The following is a 23,836-nucleotide window of genomic DNA, read 5'->3' as shown; positions in this document are numbered from 1 at the left end:
TGGAAGTATCCAAGGGTGACTCTTGGGAATCAATTTATGTCAGCTTCCTACCTTCCTTCCTTTCTCATGTGCTGGTTTTTCTTTTTACATTCCTTTTTCCCATGGCACATCCTCTCTCCCACAGTTTATGTTATTCCCTTATTATAGTCATTCTGTGTTACAATTTCTTTCCTTATTTACCTTACTCTGTGCCTAATTTCTATTACATCAGCTACTTACATTATCTCTGCATCACTTTATTTACTCTACCTCATGGATCACTCTTAAATTTGATTTTACATCTACTTCTATATCTGCACTCTGCTAATAACTACAAAGTGTATGGTAAAATGTACTTTTTATTGTATCATCTGGGAAGGTTTTGTACCAGTCCATTCCTGGATGGAGGGGAAAAATTGTTCTGAATTTACTTTATTGAAAGCATTCATGGGTTCTACTTAGAGGAAGTTTAAACAAGAGATGTGGTTTTTGTCATGGATTTGTTTAATCAGTGCAGAAGCTTCACAGCAATGATCAACTATCTGTAGTGGGACACTCCACTGGAATGACATTGTGCATTTCTAATAAGTGCACTCTTTAAAATATGAGAGCTAAATTCTAAGATGAGTCATGAAATACAATAAGATTATATTAGGTTGGTGATATTATTCTGGAAAGTCCATGGTAGAACACAAATAATAGAAGGAGTAAACGTAACACTCACCATCTAGTGGAGTGGGTGAGAGGAACAAAGAGGTTGAATGAGAAAGGGAGGGTTGGAGGATAAGGAGGTTGATGGCTGGGAGAGAGAAGCAGCAAGGGAATGGGATAGTAATGTGGCACCCGTGGCATGATAAAGAGGAGAATATATCTCCACATTGACAGCTGCCATCTCTCACATGCTAAATTCTCTCCCACATGTTAAAATGTCTCTCCGTGTAGTCTGGCATGTCTTTAGTGACAAGAACTCCCTTATCCATTTGTTGAAAGTATTACTAAGTAAGGCTTTCATGGACAGACACTACCCTCCAAATGTAGTCCACAATTGGATTCCCTTGTCACAGCCATGTATGCCACTAATTCTTTAACAACCCCTGTGAACCAGCTGCATAAAAGCACCTACCCTTCTCATTACTGATCCACCTAAGTTCCCTGCCCTTGTTGTGGACAACAAAATGCAAATCAGTATATATCAAAAACTTACTAGAGAGAAATAGCTGGTGATCTGTTCTAAATTACAGACGGGTTGCACCTTTCATTACACATTTGTTTTGAAATTTACAGATTACATGAACCTGAAGACATGCTTTATTAATAATTTCTTTTTGCTCTGTTAACCATTATTAAAATCAACTGCCAAACAATTCTCAGACACAAGCTCATTTAAACATAATATCAATTAAAATTTAACAGTTTCGACCTTTAACATAGGAAACTGCAAATATCTAGTTGATTACAATCCTTAAAATGTATAAGAAACTGTAGGCCATGAAAACATTCCAAAATTGGCAGACTTGCTGTGACATCTCCATTATGGCCTTCACATAAATAAGTATAAATAAATTTTGGCCACTGCCAGTACAGTTCACTAACATTCAGTTTTCTTATTCATCTTTAATGAAGGCTAAGGAATTTAATATTTAGATGGCAGTCTGAAGATGAATTAGTATTAACACCATGCATTAACACTTAGACCATTAAGAACTTATCAGTTAAACCCCTTTAACATGATAGCTTTCAACTATGATAACCAGTGCACACTTATGCCATTTAAAACAGCTGACAAAATGGTTAAAGGCAAATGCATTCATTCAGTAAATAGGGTGAGAATGATACAAGCGATGGATAAAAGGTAATGGAAACTATTATTTTTCTATGAAATGATTTTATTGACAGATGTACTTACAGTTACACACCTTCATTATAATTTCCCCCTGTTGTTTATGACCTTTTGCCAAATGTCCGGAAGTTGTTGTATACTATTTGCACATTTATTTCTGTTTGTGTCCTGTACTGGCTGCTTTATAACATGGATAACTTTGCAGTGGTTCTTTCACTTTGACAAAGAGATCATGATTGCAGGGACTCATGTCAGGTGAGTACATTGGATGTTTCAGACTCTCCCTTTGCCAGCGGCGCAAGAGGTCCTGGCCAGCAGCTGCGGTGTGGCATCATGCATTGCCATACAGAATGATGGGGTGCTGTTCCATCGTCTTTGCCTAAGCGCTGGATTAAGGTGGTGCTGTAGGAACATGCAGTTGTAGGCAGCATCTACCATAACCCTTGGTGGTAGGCATGATGGAGCACTACCCCATCAGTGTCATACACCACAGTGGATGTCACCTACACAACACTTGGTGTAGTGTGCACTTTCTGTGGACAAGGAGAACTGGGATGCTTCCATTCATTGGATTGGCATTTCAAGTTCGATTCATATGAGCATGTCAATAGTGGAAATGGGTTGAAGAAAGTCATTACCTTCCCTTTTGTACCAGCCCAACATATCCTGTGCAGTGGCACAGTGGTGCGATTGTTGCATCTTGGACATTTCATGGGGTATCCAGTGTGCTGAAATTTTCTGGAACCCCAGAATGTCGTACGGGATGTGGAGCACAGTTTTAAGGCATTCTGTTACTTCTGCTGCTAACTCACATGCAGCCCAGCAGCGATCAATATCCAACAAGCAACCAAGGAATTGAATTGTATTGCCCTCTGCATGATGTCATTCTGTACATGGTGACCTTTCCAGCTTCTCTACTTAATCTGAATGCCTTACCCCATCATGCAACTGTGTTATATGACAACGCTGCATCACCACATCCTTCAAGCAATTCCTAGAAACATTTTTACATACTCTGACCTTGTGCCATTTCAATTTTTCCTCAAGAACGTTGCTCTATCTTTGTAAACATGATGTTCAACAGTCTACACACTGGAGTAGATTGACAGAGTACTATATCCATTCACTGTAAAAACGCGTCTCACAGACCTTCATTGTGTCAACACAGATGGCAGCTCACTGACTCATCAGTTTGAATCCAGCCCTTGTAACAATCCAAGTAAAACATGCTATACACATATTAGCTATGCTGAAAGCACTCTTGTGTCTTAATATATGTCCAGGAAGGAAACCAAAAGCTGTGAATAACCAGTAGCAGCACACACTGTGTCTAATGCTTCACAGCTGGCAGTATGGATACATCAGACTTCTAACGACAGTCATCGACATCCATTACTCAGACTGGATTCAAGACACCAATCTCAGTTAAAAAGAGCAGAGAGCAATCACAGTTCAGTACCTTGTCATTTGTAGCCACAGAACACACTGTGCTCCATATTCTTCAAGGTGCCAGCCCCATAACACTGGCCTCCATAGTGTCTGGCTCCAGCACTGAATGCCACAAATCATTCACTATCTAACAAAAAGCTTCTTTCTTTCATAAACTGGCCTCTCTAATCAACTCCAGTACAGACATTGGTTCCTGCCACATGAAGCATTCTTGCTGATCTTAAAACCAAGTTGCATAATCGTCTGCAGCAAAACTTTCTCTTTTGCAAACCAATGTTCACTGTACACTTTTGAGCCCAGCTAGACTAACACAGGTGCCACGACCATCTGAACATGCCAGTTCTATATGCGTCCAGCATGTATTGTCAATTCACAGTAAATGGCATGTTATGCACTTCCCTTCTGACTTAAGAACCAGTGGCAGATTTAAAATGTGCAGGCAACTGGCACATTACCCAGTATTACATCAGACTAGAAAAATTTAAACCATATCCTTCACCAGGCCACCAACTGCTTTTCATTATGTGCTGCAGTGATAAGGAACCACCTTCCCACAATCTGTACTATCTCTCCCAAATCAGTATTCTGCCACCCAACAAATCAATGAAGTATCATGCTCAATCCTTATGACACACCTAAACCCAGTTTTGGTTATAGCCTTGTGGAAGACACAAGTACAAGGCCTGTCCTATGGTCCCAACCCAGAAGATCTTATTCCAGTCCAATCACAGGCATATCTTACTTTATCGAAAGCAGCCATGTCATGTACCAACTCTGTTTGTTGTAACTTCTTCACAGATTTTTTATGTGGAAATGACTCCCAGCCACTTTTCCAGATTTCCGTCTGAATCAATAGCCATTGCAAAAATACGGCCAAGAGTAAATTTGACTACCCAGTGGCCTAACATGCTGTTGAACACAACATGTATGACTTCATTCTCTACTTTATAATCTATGCCATCTGGATCCCCCTCAAATCACACATACACTGAATTACATGGATGCAAATTATATTTACAACATATTGTTTGATCCTGAAACCATTGTTCTCTCAATCTCTGCTACCCACTATCCCAAACTTTCACCCATGTTTCTATGCCTGATAATTCACTGTGTTAGTCCATACTCACACAGGTTCATTGGTCCACATTCTTATCCCATTTCCTTGTTGCCTCTCACTCTCAGTCATCAATCATCAGCCTTCATTCCGTTCCACTCCTCCCATTCCCTTCCTACCTCCTTGCTGCTCCTTCCCACCTCTTGACTCAGGCAGGCTACAGTGTCAGGGCAATGTAGTTAGTTAGGACAATCTTTGTGTGTGTGTGTGTGTGTGTGTGTGTGTCCGTCCGTGTCCGTGTCCGTGTCCCAAAGCTTGGCCATGTTTTCAATCCTTTTTTTGTAATGTGCTTGTTGACTCCTCAATGCTTCAACTAAGTGATGACTGGTTATCTTTACTCCTTCAACTAATTAGATTACATTATGTTTCATACATACTAATTATAATGGTAAAATTAGAGAATTTTGGGCTTATGTGCAGACATACTGTCTTTCTTTCTATGCTCCATGCACAAGTGGAGTAGGAATATGGTAAATTATCACATGTACTTTCCACTATATGGAGTACAGGTGAATATTTTACTAGCTCAAACGCAATTCAAAACCATCATACCAAACTGCTACCATGACTAACATCATTGAAAAAGTCAGGTGTCTGAAATACTTAACATTTTAACAATGTTCCAACTCCTCAAGTTTGGGTGAAATAAATCTTGTGTTGCATCTGCACTGTTTGACAACAGGCAGCAGTGTCCGTCTGAGATATTTATTGTCTTAAGATTTAATTGAAATTACTTTGATGATATAATTGTACTGATATGTCAGTTGTAGTTTTTTGGCGGGAGGCCTCAGAGCACCCTTAACCGTTACCCGCTATTGTAGTATGGTAGGAAACGATCTGAGTATAAGAAAATGAGTATAGTCTCCAAAAACATATTGAGCCTTAATTCACTGTTATTTATAAAAGTTACCTGTTTATTAAGCCTTTACTTTTTGCTCCTTTGCATAACTGTCCATTATATAACAGTTTCTCTTGTATGCTTTCAATACCAGTTGAAGGATCTCCTGAATCTTCAAATCACTATATGGTGTCACTCCCACCAGTGGATGATGAGATGCTTGATCCCTTGTTAGGTAAGAAATATGAGCAACTTGAAATGAAAATTCATACAAATAATTTGTAACAATATGTGACAACCACCCGTTACAGTGTTACAGAAATAATATTTTATACATATGTTTCGAAGTTAGAGTTGTGATACATATTTTATTAAGCAAAATTAATAACTAAGATACTAGTATCACTATGGAATTGTTAACTGACAGCCTGCAACTTAATATTATCAAACATTGAGGACTGTCTCACACTTCTACAAACTCCAGTACACATGAAATGTCATCATTGCAAAAAATGTGTTAGGACGATAGGATTCTTGGTGGTCATATTTACAGAATTTTATTTCAGAATAATCAGATGATAGTTCTTGGTAGCTGTATTTTATTTTAGGTACTAATTATTTACTATTTATGTAGGTCTCCCTCAAACTGATAAATGCCAGCCCTCTTTGTTTTTCTAGTGCTTTCACTTCCTGTCAGTAAATCTTTTGATCTTTCTGACCACTGCATGATTTTACTTTCATCATATAATACAATGATGCCAAATGTTCTGAAGATGAGACAAATCTGCACCCTCTGAATGAAACATACAGTGAAGCACCAAAGAAACTGGTATAGGCATGTGTATTCAAATACAGAGATATGTAAATAGACAGAATACAGCACTGTGATCAGAAAGGCCTATATAAGACAAGAAGTGTCTGGCGCAGTGTTAGATCAGTTACTGGTGCTTCAGTGGTGGGTTATCAAGATTTGAGTGAATTTGAATGTGGTGTGATAGTTGGCGTACAAGTGATGGGTCATAGCATCTCCAAGGTAATGATGAAGTGGGGATTTTCCCATATGACCATTTCACGAGTGTACCGTGAATATCAGGAATCTGGTAAAACATCAGATCTCTGACAAAACAGCAGCCGAAAAAAGATCCTCCAATAATGGGACCAATGATGACTGAAGAGAAATGTTAAAGTGTGACAGAAGTGCAACCCTTCCGTAAATTGTTGCAGATTTCAACATCAACAAGCATCAGCGTGCAAACCATTCATCAAAACATCATCAATATGGGCTTTCAGAACCGAAGGCCTACTTGTGTACCCTTGATGACTGCACAAGACAAATCTTTACGCCTCGCCTGGGCCTGTCAATACCAACATTGGACTGTTAATGACTGGAAACATGTTGCCTGTTCAGACGAGTCTTTTTTCAAACTGTATCGAGCGGATGGACGTGTATGGGTATGGAGACAACCTCATGAATCCATGGACCCTGTATGCCAGCAGGGGACTGTTCAAGCTGGTGGAGGCTCTGTAATGGTGTGGCGCATGTGCAGTTGGAGTGATATGGGACCCTGAAACATCTAGATATGACTCTTAGAGGTGACAAATATGGAAGCATCCTGTCCGATCACCTGCATCCATTCACGTCCATTGTGCATTCCAATGGACTTGGGCAATTCTGGCAGACAATTCGACACCCAACACATCCAGAATTGCTACAGAGTGGCTCCAGGAACACTTTTCTGAGTTTAAACACATCCGTTGGCCACCAAACTCCCCCTACATTAACATTATTGAGCATACCTGAGATGCCTTGTAACATGCTGTTCAGAAGAGACCTCCACCCCCTTGTATTCTTACGAATTTATGGACTACTTCAGACATTAGTCAAGTCCATGCCCCATTGTGTTGTGACACTTCTGCATGCTCGCGGGGGCCCCACACAATATTAGGCAAGTGTACTAGTTTCTTTGGCTCTTTAGTGCTTTAGTGTATATAACATATGGCTAACGGTGTAACATATTCACTAATTGTTAAGGTTTCCTACAGTGTTAAAATCTCGATTATGTTGTAATAAACAACTTTTAAACTGATACATAATACAAAATGAAAAGTATTAATTTTCATTATACTTTAGTAATTTTCATACAATGTTGTAAATATTCTCTGAAGCTTAATATGTCCAGTTTGTGTAGTATTTTTAAAAGTGTCCCTTTTACATCTCATTGTGGAAGAATGTTTTCTGAAGATTATGCACTCTCTTCCATTTTTCATAATCTGATAAACTGTAGTAATCACATTCATACATTTTTGCAAAATGTCAATGTCCATTGGATATAAATCTGCAGTGCCTCTGGAAGCTGAGAATACAGAATGCAGTAGGTAGTTAAAAACTATGTAGGTTTTTTAATAGTGTCCAGAGTGAAAAATATCTTATTTATCTGCTTTTTCATTCCCTGGACCACACCTATCAGGCATAAGAAACAAAAAAGATCCTATTATATGCTTATAGTGCCATATAAAGCTCTTGAGTCTTCATTCCCACTTCACTCAATTGGTCGGAATTTTTAAAAGAACTAGTAACACCAAAAATCTTGAAGATTATTACTGTTGCAACGAAATACTGGTGATTAAGCTGAATTTCAAAATGAGTCTCATCATTTTATGAAAGTGATATATATCTGATGATTCTTAGGCAGTGTAAGAAAATACTCTGAGGACACTGATTATTTTCTCACTTTCACTGTCATGATATGTAGCCTCTCTACAGCACCTATTCATGATTGCCATTAATCACTCATCAGGTCAATTTTTTTCAGTTTAATGATTAGTACGCAAATGAGCAATTGAATTACAGATGGCTGCTCTGTTGTAGAGACAGCACTCTTGTCATTGTGACTAATAGCATTGTTTATAACAATGAGAACAATCAATTTTTCACAAAATAAGGTAATTGGATAGATAAAAAAATCTACTCACCAAGCGGTGACAGAAAACACACATGAAAGATTATAATTAGACAAGCTTTTGGATCCAGTGGCTCCTTCTTCAGGCAGAAGGGTTGAAGGGAAAGGAAGATAGGTGAAGGAAAAGGACTGGAGAGGTCTAGGAAAAGAGGTAGATTTTGGAAAAGACACCCAGAGCCACAGGTCAGGGGAGACTTAACAGGGAGAATGAGAAGGAAAGAGAAGAAAAGTCTAACCTGATCAGATCCCATTCCTCATCCCATTCCTTTTTAGCATTTTTCTTCTCAGCCTGCCCCCTTTCTCATTATACTACTACTACTACTCCACTTGAACAGGCCATGGAGGCCCAATGGTACCAACCAACCACACCTATAGGCGTCACTGGATGCAGATATGGAGGGCAGGTGGTCAGCACAACTCTCTCCCAGCCGTATGTCAGTTTAGGAGAATGGAGCCACTACTTCTCACTCAAGTAGCTCCTCAGTTTGCCTCATAAGGGCAGAGTTCACCCTGCTTGCCAACAGCACTTGGCAGCCCAGATGGTCACCCATCCAAGTGCTAGCCCAGCCCAACAGTGCTTAACTTCGGTGATCTGACAGGAACCGTGTTACTGCTGTGGCAAGGCCATTGGCTGTCATTATACCATCTACTGTATTATTTTATTTCTTCTGTCTGTTTCATTCCAACATTTTATTTTACCTTCTGTCACCTTTGATCTGTCGTTGGTGTAATTGTCTTCTTACCTACAGTATTTGACACCCTACAAATGTCACTCTTTTTACCATTTCTTACCTTACTCTCTACACTTCGTAGGTTTCTCTTATCCTACATGAGTGATACATCATCATCCCCCCTTTCCTGACTCCTACAGTTGCTACCTTAGCTACAGCCAAGGAAAGGGAACTTGTAATGAAAACTGAGCCTTTCCTAAATATTATCTTGTGTATTTACTGTATATTCTTTTTTCATCAACTGTTATAGGCTTCAAAGAGTGTATCACTGCCTGTTTACCTGTAGATCTTCTGACCAGGTTCATGAAACATTCTTTATTTCTTTTCTTTGGAAGCACCAATACTTTAAGTGTGATGTCTCCATACACTAACTGCTGGCATGTTAACATGCAATTGACAAATAATCTGGCATTTGATAATGCATTGTCTCCTGATGAAGTATATCTCCTGTTACTGGTGACCATGTAAATCACCCAACTAGGTAGAAAGGCAGTTTCAGATAAGAGACACAGTCTTGAATTCCCTCATTAGTTAAATGAACAAAATAATTCCCATACAGTTCATAGCCTTTTGATCTGACACTGATTCAGCTACTTGCATGTCAATGTTGCTGCTAGTTTATTCAGGTAGCTTCTCATTTGGCCTCACAAGGCTGTGTGAAGAACATTCCAGACCCCTTCAACAACAGTAGATCTGAAGCAGCAACTGAGAATCAAATAAAGAACTTGTGTGCAACTAATCATCTATGCTAAGCACCATGCCACAGAAATTGTGCTAGGCAAATAATAGGATGCTAAACTGAATTATTTGGCCTTGTCTTGGAAGTCAAAAAGTACACAATCCAGACACATTAATGTGATCACCACCTATGTTCAGTATCGATGTCCAATAACCACTCACAGATGGCAGTTGGCAGCACTAGTAGTAGTGGAGGGTATATTAAGCATGTCAGAGAGATGCAGAAAACTGTGCAATCAGTGTTGTAATGAGGAAATGGAACAATTTATCTGACATTCAAAAGGGCATGGACAGTGGCTTTCAGGTCAAGGGTGGAAGCATTTCCAAAATGGCTAAATTTGTAAACTGTATGTGTGCTGCCATGGTTAAAGTGTGCCATGCACGGCAAAATGGTGCTATCTTACACTGGCCCTGAGACAGCTGTAGTGCACCATGGACCATAGATGACAGGAATGAACGAAGACTGTGGAGATGTGTACGTGTGCATAGATATGAAGCAGTTGAGCAAATGACCACCCAGATGAACCAAAGGGCTACCAACAGAGTCTGCTCAATGACCCTCCAGTCAATAATGCTGTGTATGGGTCTCTACAACAGACACCTAGTTCATGTGCCCATACTGACTGCTGTTGATCAGCTATGAATACTGGAATTTGCATGCCAAGACTTCAATTGGACATCTACTGAGTGGTGACATGTGGCATTTTCAGATAAACCACATTTTATGCTCCATCAGAAAGAAGCCATTGGTGTGTACAATGTGTAAATTACAGATAACATTACTTACAATCATGTCAAATAAAATTCAGACTAGGGCTAGATGGATTGAGTCAACATTCTTAGTAAAATCAAAATAAAACATCCAATGAAGGTGCGGTAGTCAGCTAATAAAACTAGTAGAATGATGGAGTTGACCACCCCAGATAATGAGGAATCCTACAATAAAAAACATCAAGAGGACTGATTGGGTCTAAAATTCAAAGTTTGAAAATTTGAAATTAAAATGAAGGTGATTTATAAAATGGGAATATTGTCAGATAAACTCACCATTGAGAGAGCAACATAATGTGGAATAGGCACATGTGGCAGTAACATACAGTGGTCGCTGGTGGAAATACAGATCAGATAAAAACCATGATAAAACGGATAGTCTGTTTCTCTATATCTATTTCCACCCATCCTGTCTTTGTTGGTCATGAATGCTCTATTTTTATTGTAGGTTTCCTGTTTTATTGTGGATTTTGTATGATCTGTTTTTCTGCCTGCCTACCACCATATCAAGTGAGTCTATTCTACATTGAATTGCTCTCCCAAAGGTGAGTTTATCTAATTATATTCCTGTCTTATTAATCACTTTCATTTCAATTCCACATTTTCAAATTCTGAGTTTTAGACTTTATCAATTCCCTTGTCATTTTTGTTGTAGGATCCCTTACTATCTGGGATGGTCGACTCCATAGTTCTTTTTTTTTTTATTAGCTGACTACCATTCCTTCAACAGCCAATTTATTTTTATCTGACTTAGAATGTTGGGTCATCCATTTAACTCTGGTCTGGATTTCATAAGAACTAATAATGAGTATGATGAGTACTACGTTCTTTAACTTGAGTATAGATATGCAGCTTTATGCTGCAAAACTGGTCATTTCAATAAAGGATCATTTAACAGCTGTTGTGGTTCTTCAATTATTAGATGTCTTATGTTTGAGTTAATATCACTGTAATTTTCAAAATTTATTCATGAGTTTAAGTCATCAGAATTTTTCCATTAAATTTTCTGTTATTAACAAACAAATCAAAACAAGAAGCAAGAACACTTTCTCAAATTATTTTTGGGATAAACTATGTGAAAGGTAATTTGAATGCTGTAAGAGTGTAATTCATTAGGTCACTTATGAGCCATTCCCCATATTTATCTGCACTAGTGCTCTGTCAGTAACAGACTCACAAATTAATGGGTAATTTAACCCTCCCTTTCCTACCACACCTCTATACCTCATACCACCATTGCTACCAACAAGTTCCCATGATATATGCACACTTCAGTTTCCTGTCCTGAAAGGTACCCTCTGTTAATAGTGAAAAAAATTGTATAACAATTAACTTCTGCCCTATCCACATTTATGTTGATATGTAACTGTAAGTTAAAGTCTTATTCTAACCTGCCCCCCCCCCCCCCCCCCTACCCACACACACACACAAAGAAAAAAATGGAAATACAAGTATTTCCAAAAAGAGTTGCCATTTTCCAGTTTTTAAATAAAAGAGGTGATCAAAAAGTTTCAGTTTGAAAGCCATGTAGTCCAGGATCAGTGTACCAATCAGGCAGACTCATGATGAGCATTGAGTCAATCATCCCATCGATGCACCATGTTGAAAATATTCATTTGGATGAAGAAATATGTACTTGGTAACTGCCTGCTGCACTTCTGCATCCAGTAGGAATTATTTAAGGCCTTGTTCAAGGGACCAAAGGCATGATAATCACATGGCAAGAGATCTGGACTATAGCGCAGGTGCTCAAGTATCACCCACTTGAGTTGGCGTAACTTCTGTGTTATGGCATTTGCAATATGGAGACGTGCATTATCATGAAGTGGCAGCAATCCTTGTTGCAATTTTTCCACAACAGTGGTTTATGAAAGACATGTTGCCCCATACACATTCTTCTTTTTCTGATGGATTTCTGCTAGTGTTTGTACTTCAGCAGCCAAGAAAATGTTAACAATGTTGGTCCTATGTGGAAACATTTGGTAATAATGTTGCCATTGTTCATATTTCTGCATTTACTGCATGCTCATTGGAAAGACACGAATGCCACACTAATCTCTTGCCTACATATATGTGCTTATGTAAGCATGTCAGAGTTGCATATAAGCAGCAGTCATCTCTTTTTGATCGTGCCTTATATAAGGTAGGCATGTATGACAGAATAGAATATGTACTCGAATTAGTAGCTTTCTATATGCATTATAGTAAAAAACACATTTTGACAGCCTCCTTTTTCTAAATACAGAATAACTGAAGTAATAGGTAATGTGGCATACCTGCAACTTGTTTTAGCACATTCACTGCTGCATGTATAGTGATGGATGTTTCCCCACCAGGCCATTGGACACACGGTGTCAGGCCTGAAGCAGTACATTCTTCTAATTGCTTTTTATTCAGGTAGTCTTGAACTAAATAACTTCCTCTTGGCTCTATATTTCTGAAGAGTGTTTCCTTGTCTTTGTGTGACAATTTTCCTTCCATTCTCACTAGGTGATCTTCACTGGTATGGAAAGAATTGAAAACATACAGCAGTGGATAAAGTAATTGTAAATTGCTTCTGCATATTGTATTTGTCAGTGATTGTTATTAACAGCAATTTTACATGTCCCTTATCAGTCAAGAACATATGTTTTCCTGTATATATGTTTATGTATAACGATGAAAGAATGTTTCCTTGGAAACACACCGGAAGTCTTTACTTTCAAAGGAGCAATTGCATTTCTTGTTATATTATTCAGCTTATACTTATCTTTGCAATATATATGGTTTCACATTATATGGAAGGATGTGACATACTTATGGAAGCTCGTTTTATTACTTGCATGCAGCACTGTTAAAATATATATGTTTGCAATTCTAGGATCCAGAAACTGAGATCCTTTAAATAAGAAATAACTGTGCATTTGAATAATTTTAGACTAATAGTGCCTTAGTTTCCTGCCTAATATCAGTAAATATCTTTAAGAAAATGTAACTATATTATGAAAAGGATAGTTGCTACTTACCATATAGCGGAGATGTTAAGTCGCAGATAGGCACAACAAAAAGACTGTCACACCTGTGTGTGTGTGTGTGTGTGTGTGTGTGTGTGTGTGTGTGTGTGTGTGTGTGTGTGTGTGTGTGTGGTCTATTTTTGACAAAGGCCTTGTTGGCTGAAAGATTATTTTGTGACAGTCTTTTTGTTGTGCCTATCTGTGACTCAGCATCTCCACTATCCATCCTGGATTTTCTTCTACAAAATGCTTGGAACAGGATAAGGGGCAGTACTTTAATTATAATCATGTGATGGATCACTACTCTTCTGGATCCTTACAATAGTTATTAAGCAAATTTTGTGTGATATATGACCCTTTTATTTTATGTACATATGGTTGTTGTAAATGGCGTGAGGAATAAAAGCCAATTACTCATCTTAACAGAATATTTTCTAAATATTGTGTTCTTAAATACTGTCAGATGAGAAACACATTTATATATACTTGGTATTTCTGTATATGCAGTACAAGTTAAGGACAGGCTTCGATTGACTGAGTGTCTGATGGCTGATTCCATCATCAGCAGTTGGGCCTTTTTAGTCCATAAGCATCAAATACTAAGAATCCAGGGATTCTTTGATGTTCCCATGTAGTAACCTGTGAACTGAAATATTTATGCTATATATACGAAAGTGAATTCTATAGAGAAGTCATATATCTTCTTCATAGTGGGTCCACAGGCATAGATTTATTAAATAAATGTGACATTTTCCACTTAGGCTGTGTTTATTTAGACTTCTTCTTTGTTCCTCTACCAGTTTTGGCTTTTTAAGCCATTATTCAGTGTTTTGTCAGAAAAAGGTGCCATACATATGAAAATAGTGGCATACTCACATGGTGTGCTCCCATTCATTTTGATTTGAAAATTTTGCTGTTTTTTGTGGTTTGACGGATAGATGATGCATGTTTTCTGCCTTATCTGCACCAAATATCTGTTAAACCATCAAAAATATTACAATTTGTAAACCAAAAAAATGGGAGCATATCTTGTGAGTATCCTGCCATTTTCATACATATGGCACCTTTATCGAACTAAATATCCAGTAATGGATTAAAAATTTGAAACTACTTATACAGTAAAAAGAAAGCTGAAACTTTGGAAAAGTTTGGCATTCTTTGAAGAACTCTCAGCTGCCATGGTACCACTTTGGTTGGAAACTGTTTGTTGTTATGTCCTTGCACATGCATCAAGTCTTCTGCAGCATTTTAAGACGAACCACAAATACTATAAGTTAAATTTATGACTACCTTGAAATAATTTCATTACCATATCCAAAGAGGAATTCCATGTAAAATTTTAAAATAAAACTGTATTGTACCATGACCTCTATCACCCCTGTGACATCTGTAACACAAAATGAGGATTAATTATGCTAACAGTCATAAAATTGAGAGGTTGAAGAATGAAATGAAACACGAGGTGAAACAACAATTTATAAGTCTAGAGGTACTGTAATTAATCAAGGCAAAATTGCCAGTTATTCAGCTGAATTCTTGAATTCATTTCATTTTCCAGTCATGCTGCTGCACATTTTAACATTGAAATGTGGTATGCCTATCATACTTCTCCCAGTCATATATACATCACAGTTTTGGAACAACACTGGGGTTTTAGGGAAAAAGATTGTTATAACATCAAAGCAACAATTTTAAATGGAAAAGTTATGGGAGATAGTGGAGATGTAGAGTTGCAGACAGGCACAACAAAAAGGCTGTTAAACAAGTAAACTATTGGGCAAAAAGCTTTCTTCTGAATTAGACCACATACACTCACACTCACACATGCGCATGCACATGGTGTATGCGCGTGCGTGTGCGCACACACACACACACACACACACACACGTGGTCATGTGTGTGAGAGTTGCATCTCTCTCTCTCTCTCTCTCTCTCTCTCTCTCTCTCTGTGTGTGTGTGAAATTCAGAAGAAAGCTTTTTGGCAAAAAGTTTACTTGTTTAACAGCCTTTGTTTTTTCATAATAGTAATTTCATTGTTTAAAGTTACATGAGAAGATTTACTGTTGCCAGGCATCCCAATGGTTCCAACAGATATGCCATTTGAATTCAAATGTTTGCAGTTTCCATTGTGACTCACATTTGTGATATCCATAAACAATGTAGAAGGGCGATCACTACAAGTGTGTGGACAGAATTTGGCAAATTCATGCTTCTGACATATACAGTTGTCTGCGGCCTGCTCGTGTGTTGAAAAACCTTCTGATTTATTTGTGTATGCAGCAGGTAGAGAATCAAAAAACAGACAGAATTTAAAAACAAACACTTTCTGCCAGACGTACCTGGTTATCACTAATTCAGTTTACTTAGCAGCATGGAAGGAAAAAATAAAAGAAAAGTCTTAACAGTATCAACAACAGCAATATTTGCACAAACTCTAAACAGTGCACGGATACAGGATCAAGAAATCTCCTCTATGCTTGTTTTTAGTTCTTACATACTGTTTTGCACTACTTTTTATAGATAAATATAATTTTATGTAAAAAAAAATCTCTGTGAAAGAAATATTATTACATAAACAAAGTATGTATTATGTGATTATATCGCAAAAATGGTCACTATTCATTTAGACAGGCATCAAATATGTATATCCATTCACTGTCTTTTAGGCATAAATTTCAGTAACCATTCTCAGTGAAATTTGGCATATCACAGGGTTTATATGTGTCCATATTCAGCAAGAAAACATTCCATGTAGGGATATAACAAATCAAATTATGTTATCATTGGTGCATCCTGAATGGTATATGCAGTAAGGAAATCTACTATCTCTAACTTAACAGGTTATAATTAGTTTAACAGCAAGCTATATATAGACACACACACACACACTCCTGGAAATGGAAAAAAGAACACATTGACACCGGTGTGTCAGACCCACCATACTTGCTCTGGACACTGCGAGAGGGCTGTACAAGCAATGATCACACGCACGGCACAGCGGACACACCAGGAACCGCGGTGTTGGCCGTCGAATGGCGCTAGCTGCGCAGCATTTGTGCACCGCCGCCGTCAGTGTCAGCCAGTTTTCCGTGGCATACGGAGCTCCATTGCAGTCTTTAACACTGGTAGCATGCCGCGACAGCGTGGACGTGAACTGTATGTGCAGTTGACGGACTTTGAGCGAGGGCGTATAGTGGGCATGCGGGAGGCCGGGTGGACGTACCGCCGAATTGCTCAACACGTGGGGCGTGAGGTCTCCACAGTACATCGATGTTGTCGCCAGTGGTCGGCGGAAGGTGCACGTGCCCGTCGACCTGGGACCGGACCGCAGTGATGCACGGATGCACGCCAAGACCGTAGGATCCTACGCAGTGCCGTAGGGGACCGCACCGCCACTTCCCAGCAAATTAGGGACACTGTTGCTCCTGGGGTATTGGCGAGGACCATTCGCAACCGTCTCCATGAAGCTGGGCTACGGTCCCGCACACCGTTAGGCCGTCTTCTGCTCACGCCCCAACATCGTGCAGCCCGCCTCCAGTGGTGTCGCGACAGGCGTGAATGGAGGGACGAATGGAGACGTGTCGTCTTCAGCGATGAGAGTCGCTTCTGCCTTGGTGCCAATGATGGTCGTATGCGTGTTTGACGCCGTGCAGGTGAGCGCCACAATCAGGACTGCATACGACCGAGGCACACAGGGCCAACACCCGGCATCATGGTGTGGGGAGCGATCTCCTACACTGGCCGTACACCACTGGTGATCGTCGAGGGGACACTGAATAGTGCACGGTACATCCAAACCGTCATCGAACCCATCGTTCTACCATTCCTAGACCGGCAAGGGAACTTGCTGTTCCAACAGGACAATGCACGTCCGCATGTATCCCGTGCCACCCAACGTGCTCTAGAAGGTGTAAGTCAACTACCCTGGCCAGCAAGATCTCCGGATCTGTCCCCCATTGAGCATGTTTGGGACTGGATGAAGCGTCGTCTCACGCGGTCTGCACGTCCGGCACGAACGCTGGTCCAACTGAGGTGCCAGGTGGAAATGGCATGGCAAGCCGTTCCACAGGACTACATCCAGCATCTCTACGATCATCTCCATGGGAGAATAGCAGCCTGCATTGCTGCGAAAGGTGGATATACACTGTACTAGTGCCGACATTGTGCATGCTCTGTTGCCTGTGTCTATGTGCCTGTGGTTCTGTCAGTGTGATCATGTGATGTATCTGACCCCAGGAATGTGTCAATAAAGTTTCCCCTTCCTGGGACAATGAATTCACGGTGTTCTTATTTCAATTTCCAGGAGTGTATATATAAAAACATAGATGATGTGACTTACCAAATGAAAGTGCTGGCAGGTCGACAGACACACAAACAAACACAAACATACACACAAAATTCAAGCTTTCGCAACAAACTGTTGCCTCATCAGGAAAGGAGGAAGGAGAGGGAAAGACGAAAGGATGTGGGTTTTAAGGGAGAGGGTAAGGAGTCATTCCAATCCCGGGAGCGGAAAGACTTACCTTAGGGGGAAAAAAGGACGGGTATACACTCGCACACACACACACATATCCATCCACACATATACAGACACAAGCAGACATATTTAAAGACAAAGAGTTTGGGCAGAGATGTCAGTCGAGGCAGAAGTGCAGAGGCAAAGATGTTGTTGAATGACAGGTGAGGTGTGAGTGGCGGCAACTTGAAATTAGCGGAGTTTGAGGCCTGGTGGATAACGGGAAGAGAGGATATATTGAAGAGCAAGTTCCCATCCCGGAGTTCGGATAGGTTGGTGTTAGTGGGAAGTATCCAGATAACCCGGACGGTGTAACACCGTGCCAAGATGTGCTGGCCGTGCACCAAGGCATGTTTAGCCACAGGGTGATCCTCATTACCAACAAACACTGTCTGCCTGTGTCCATTCATGCGAATGGACAGTTTGTTGCTGGTCATTCCCACATAGAATGCATCACAGTGTAGGCAGGTCAGTTGGTAGATCACGTGAGTGCTTTCACATGTGGCTCTGCCTTTGTTCGTGTACACCTTCCGGGTTACAGGACTGGAGTAGGTGGTGGTGGGAGGGTGCATGGGACAGGTTTTACACCGGGGGCGGTTACATGGGTAGGAGCCAGAGGGTAGGGAAGGTGGTTTGGGGATTTCATAGGGATGAACTAAGAGGTTACGAAGGTTAGGTGGACAGCGGAAAGACACTCTTGGTGGAGTGGGGAGGATTTCATGAAGGATGGATCTCATTTCAGGGCAGGATTTGAGGAAGTCGTATCCCTGCTGGAGAGCCACATTCAGAATCTGATCCAGTCCCGGAAAGTATCCTCTCACAAGTGGGGCACTGTCTACCAGGTCGGGAGGGTAGTTGCAGGATGCGAAAGCTGTTGTCAGGTTGTTGGTGTAATGCTTCAGGGATTCCGGACTGGAGCAGATTCGTTTGCCACGAAGACCTAGGCTGTAGGGAAGGGACCGTTTGATGTGGAATGGGTGGCAGCTGTCGTAATGGAGGTACTGTTGCTTGTTGGTGGGTTTGATGTGGACGGACGTGTGAAGTTGGCCATTGGACAGGTGGAGGTCAACATCAAGGAAAGTGGCATGGGATTTGGAGTAGGACCAGGTGAATCTGATGGAACCAAAGGAGTTGAGGTTGGAGAGTAAATTCTGGAGTTCTTCTTCACTGTGAGTCCAGATCATGAAGATGTCATCAATAAATCTGTACCAAACTTTGGGTTGGCAGGCCTGGGTAACCAAGAAGGCTTCCTCTAAGTGACCCATGAATAGGTTGGCGTACGAAGGGGCCATCCTGGTACCCATGGCTGTTCCCTTTAATTGTTGGTATGTCTGGCCTTCAAAAGTGAAGAAGTTGTGGGTCAGGATGAAGCTGGCTAAGGTGATGAGGAAAGAGGTTTTAGGTAGGGTGGCAGGTGATCAGTGTGAAAGGAAGTGCTCCATCGCAGCAAGGCCCTGGACGTGCGGGATATTTGTGTATAAGGAAGTGGCATCAATGGTTACAAGGATGGTTTCTGGGGGTAACGGATTGGGTAAGGATTCCAGGCATTCGAGAAAGTGGTTGGTGTCTTTGATGAAGGATGGGAGACTGCACGTAATAGGTTGAAGGTGTTGATCTACGTAGGCAGAGATACGTTCTGTGGGGGCTTGGTAACCAGCTACAATGGGGCGGCCGGGATGATTGGGTTTGTGAATTTTAGGAAGAAGGTAGAAGGTAGGGGTGCGGGGTGTCGGTGGGGTCAGGAGGTTGATGGAGTCAGGTGAAAGGTTTTGTAGGGGGCCTAAGGTTCTGAGGATTCCTTGAAGCTCTGCCTGGACATCAGGAATGGGATTGCCTTGGCAAACTTTGTATGTGGTGTTGTCTGAAAGCTGACGCAGTCCCTCAGCCACATACTGCCCTCACCCACCTAATATATATATATATATATATATATATATATATATATATATATATATATATATATATATATAGAGGGAAACATTCCACGTGGGAAAAATATATCTAAAAACATAGCCCAGCTGTAACCAACACCTTCTCGCCTTTGTTCACACCAGATCTCCAGTTACTTTCCAGTCCACCTTTATCTCTCCCCATATATTTTTATTTTCATTTTCATTTCAGCCTCATGTTACACTTTCCACCTTCTAATACCATGTCACCCTCACAACACCCCCACAACGACCCCGTTAAGTTTTATTTACATTCCCTCCGCAAACATGCCTTCGCCCTAGCCAGATTACGCTCCCATATTCTATTTTCTCAGGCTTGTCTGACATTTGGCATTACCCCCAAAGGCCTCACACTTAAAGTTCCCATCTCTGGCTGCAACCCTTCTTTCCATCAGTCCCTATACCAGTTCCAAACTGAACAATCCATTGCCCTCACCCACCTAATCCTTCACCTACACATCAACTCAGCCAATGAACACACCCGTCAACTCCTATCCTTAATAAAAGTCCTTAATCTTTCCTCTCCCACATCCACACCGGCTGTTCAGAGCATCCTCCTACAGGCCAACCGTAAATTATAACAGCATGCCACCCTCCAACTCAAAAAACTATCCAATCTCCTGGTTTCCCACCTCCGGAAAGGCAACTCACTCACCCTTCACAACCTTTCCAGCAAACCTCAACCTCCTCTCATTGCACACCAACCCAGTCTCTCCCATCTACTCAATCTCCCACTTCCAGCTCCACTCCCTCCAAAACCTCAAAATTCAAATCAACACAACCTGGAACCACAACACCCTAATTCAGTAGTTAACCTTTCCTCCAAACCTCTCTCCCAGTCCGAAACCTCTGTCCTATCCAAAGGCCTCACCTTCAGCCCCACTCCCAGATTCAACCAAACAGCCCTCGTCAAAGATTTACTGTCCTACACTCGTACTCTCTGCTGGAAATATCACTTTGCCACGAAGAAAAATGATCCTAATCCTACTCCTAATGATCCAACTCCCCAAGACACCATCCAAATTGAACCCTGCCTGGAACAGTTCCGTCCTCCGTCGCAGCGGGACCCACCTCCTCATCCTCAAAATCACCCTCTCCAAACCTTCCAGGAATTTCTGACTTCCAGCCTTGCATCTCAATCCTTCTTAAAAAACCTTAATCCTACTCCCAACATCATCACTGCTGAAGCCCAGGCTATCCGTGATCTGAAGGCTGACCGATCCATTGTCATTCTTCCGGCGGACAAGGGTTCCACGACCGTGGTACTTGATCATCGGGGGTATGTGGCTGAGGGACTGCGTCAGCTTTGAGACAACACCACATACAAAGTTTGCCAGGGTAACCCCATTCCCGATGTCCAGGCGGAGCTTCAAGGAATTCTCAGAACCTTAGGCCCCCTGCAAAACCTTTCACCTGACTCCATCAACCTCCTGACCCCACCGACACCCCGCACCCCTACCTTCTACCTTCTTCCTAAAATCCACAAACCCAATCATCCCGGCCGCCCCATTGTAGCTGGTTACCAAGCCCCCACAGAACGTATCTCTGCCTGCGTAGATCAACACCTTCAACCCATTGCATGCAGTCTCCCATCCTTCATCAAAGACACCAACCACTTTCTCGAACGCCTGGAATCCTTACCCAATCTGTTACCCCTGGAAACCATCCTTGTAACCATTGATGCCACTTCCTTATACACAAATATTCCGCACGTCCAGGGCCTCGCTGCGATGGAGCACTTCCTTTCACGCCGATCACCTGCCACCCTACCTAAAACCTCTTTCCTCATCACCTTAGCCAGCTTCATCCTGACCCACAACTTCTTCACTTTTGAAGGCCAGAGATACCAACAATTAAAGGGAACAGCCATGGGTACCAGGATGGCCCCCTCGTACGCCAACCTATTCATGGGTCGCTTAGAGGAAGCCTTCTTGGTTACCCAGGCCTGCCAACCCAAAGTTTGGTACAGATTTATTAATGACATCTTCATGATCTGGACTCACAGTGAAGAAGAACTTCAGAATTTACTCTCCAACCTCAACTCCTTTGGTTCCATCAGATTCACCTGGTCCTACTCCAAATCCCATGCCACTTTCCTTGACGTTGACCTCCACCTGTCCAATGGCCAGCTTCACACGTCCGTCCACATCAAACCCACCAACAAGCAACAGTACCTCCATTATGACAGCTGCCACCCATTCCACATCAAACGGTCCCTTCTCTACAGCCTAGGGCTTCATGGCAAACGAATCTGCTCCAGTCCGGAATCCCTGAACCATTACACCAACAACCTGACAACAGCTTTCGCATCTCGCAACTACCCTCCCGACCTGGTACAGAAGCAAATAACCAGAGCCACTTCCTCATCCCCTCGAACCCAGAATCCCCCACAGAAGAACCACAAAAGTGCCCCACTTGTGACAGGATACTTTCCGGGACTGGACCAGACTCTGAATGTGGCTCTCCAGCAGGGATACGACTTCCTCAAATCCTGCCCAGAAATGAGATCCATCCTTCATGAAATCCTCCCCACTCCACCAAGAGTGTCTTTCTGCCGTCCACCTAACCTTCGTAACCTGTTAGTTCATCCCTATGAAATCCCCAAACCACCTTCCCTACCCTCTGGCTCCTACCCTTGTAACCGCCCCCGGTGTAAAACCTGTCCCATGCACCCTCCTTGTAACCGCCCCCGGTGTAAAACTTGTCCCATGCATCCTCCCACCACCACCTACTCCAGTCCTGTAACCCAGAAGGTGTACACGATCAAAGGCAGAGCCACGTGTGAAAGCACCCACGTGATTTACCAACTGACCTGCCTACACTGTGATGCATTCTATGTGGGAATGACCAGCAACAAACTGTCCATTCGCATGAATGGACACAGGCAGACAGTGTTTGTTGGTAATGAGGATCACCCTGTGCCTAAACATGCCTTGGTGCACGGCCAGCACATCTTGGCACAGTGTTACACCATCCGGGTTATCTGGATACTTCCCACCAACACCAACCTATCTGAACTCCGGAGATGGGAACTTGCTCTTCAATATATCCTCTCTTCCCGTTACCCACCAGGCCTCAATCTCCACTAATTTCAAGTTGCCGCCACTCATACCTCACCTGTCATTCAATATCATCTTTGCCTCTTCACTTCCGCCTCGACTGACATTTCTGCCCAAACTCTTTGTCTTTAAATATGTCTGCTTGTGTCTGTATACGTGTGGATAGATATGTGTGTGTGTGCGAGTGTAACCTGTCCTTTTTTCCCCCTAAGGTAAGTCTTTCCGCTCCCGGGATTGGAATGACTCCTTACCCTCTCCCTTAAAACCCACATCCTTTCGTCTTTCCCTCTCCTTCCCCTCTTTCCTGATGAGGCAACAGTTTGTTGCGAAAGCTTGAATTTTGTGTGTGTGTTTGTGTTTGTTTGTGTGTCTATCGACCTGCCAGCGCTTTCGTTCGGTAAGTCACATCATCTTTGTTTATATATATATATATTTCGAAATAATAGTAGAGGAAGTGAAAAGCAAATATAACTCAACAAATCTACAGCTGAGGAGCAAGTATAAAAATGAAAACACAAAAATATACAAACAAAAAACATGTTTAACCTGAAGGACAAATATAAATAATTCAAAAAATAGTTAATTTGCATCAACAGGTGGCACAGAAATTGCAGAAGGAGAAATGTAATTTCTGGGAGTGCACATTGACAAGAAAATGAACTGGTCTTCACATATTATAGATCTCTGTAAGAGGCTTAGCTCTGCTACATATGCTTTACGGGCTCTGCTACATATGCTTTACGGGTTGTCACTACATGTGTTGAACTTAACACTGCAATAGTGGCATACTGTGGCTATTTTCACTCACTCGTTGAATACGACATTATTTTTTGGGACAACCAGCCATTTGCAAGGAAAGTGTTTTTTGCTCAGAAGCAAGCGTTAAGAGTTATATG

The 23,836-nt window shown here is 41.5% G+C and overlaps 1 protein-coding gene and 1 pseudogene across 5 annotated transcripts in view; one reads left to right on the top strand and one right to left on the bottom strand.

The window, feature by feature from the left end:
* The window catches only part of LOC126236925 (E3 ubiquitin-protein ligase CBL), a 205,564-nt gene that overhangs the window by 123,867 nt on the left and 57,861 nt on the right, over positions 1-23,836 (top strand). For 3 of the 5 annotated variants that reach the window (XM_049946590.1, XM_049946592.1, XM_049946589.1), the window contains exon 10: positions 5,378-5,458. The exons of the other annotated variants lie outside the window; for them this stretch is intronic. In XM_049946590.1, coding sequence (XP_049802547.1) covers positions 5,378-5,458 — 81 coding nt within the window. The remainder of the gene's footprint in view (positions 1-5,377; positions 5,459-23,836) is intronic. 5 annotated transcript variants of the gene reach the window in all.
* LOC126238608 (5S ribosomal RNA) lies at positions 8,699-8,815 on the bottom strand (annotated as a pseudogene).

This window comes from Schistocerca nitens, chromosome 2, assembly GCF_023898315.1.
Source record: "Schistocerca nitens isolate TAMUIC-IGC-003100 chromosome 2, iqSchNite1.1, whole genome shotgun sequence".
NCBI lineage: Eukaryota > Metazoa > Arthropoda > Insecta > Orthoptera > Acrididae > Schistocerca > Schistocerca nitens.
This window is presented reverse-complemented; position numbering and strand designations above follow the sequence as displayed.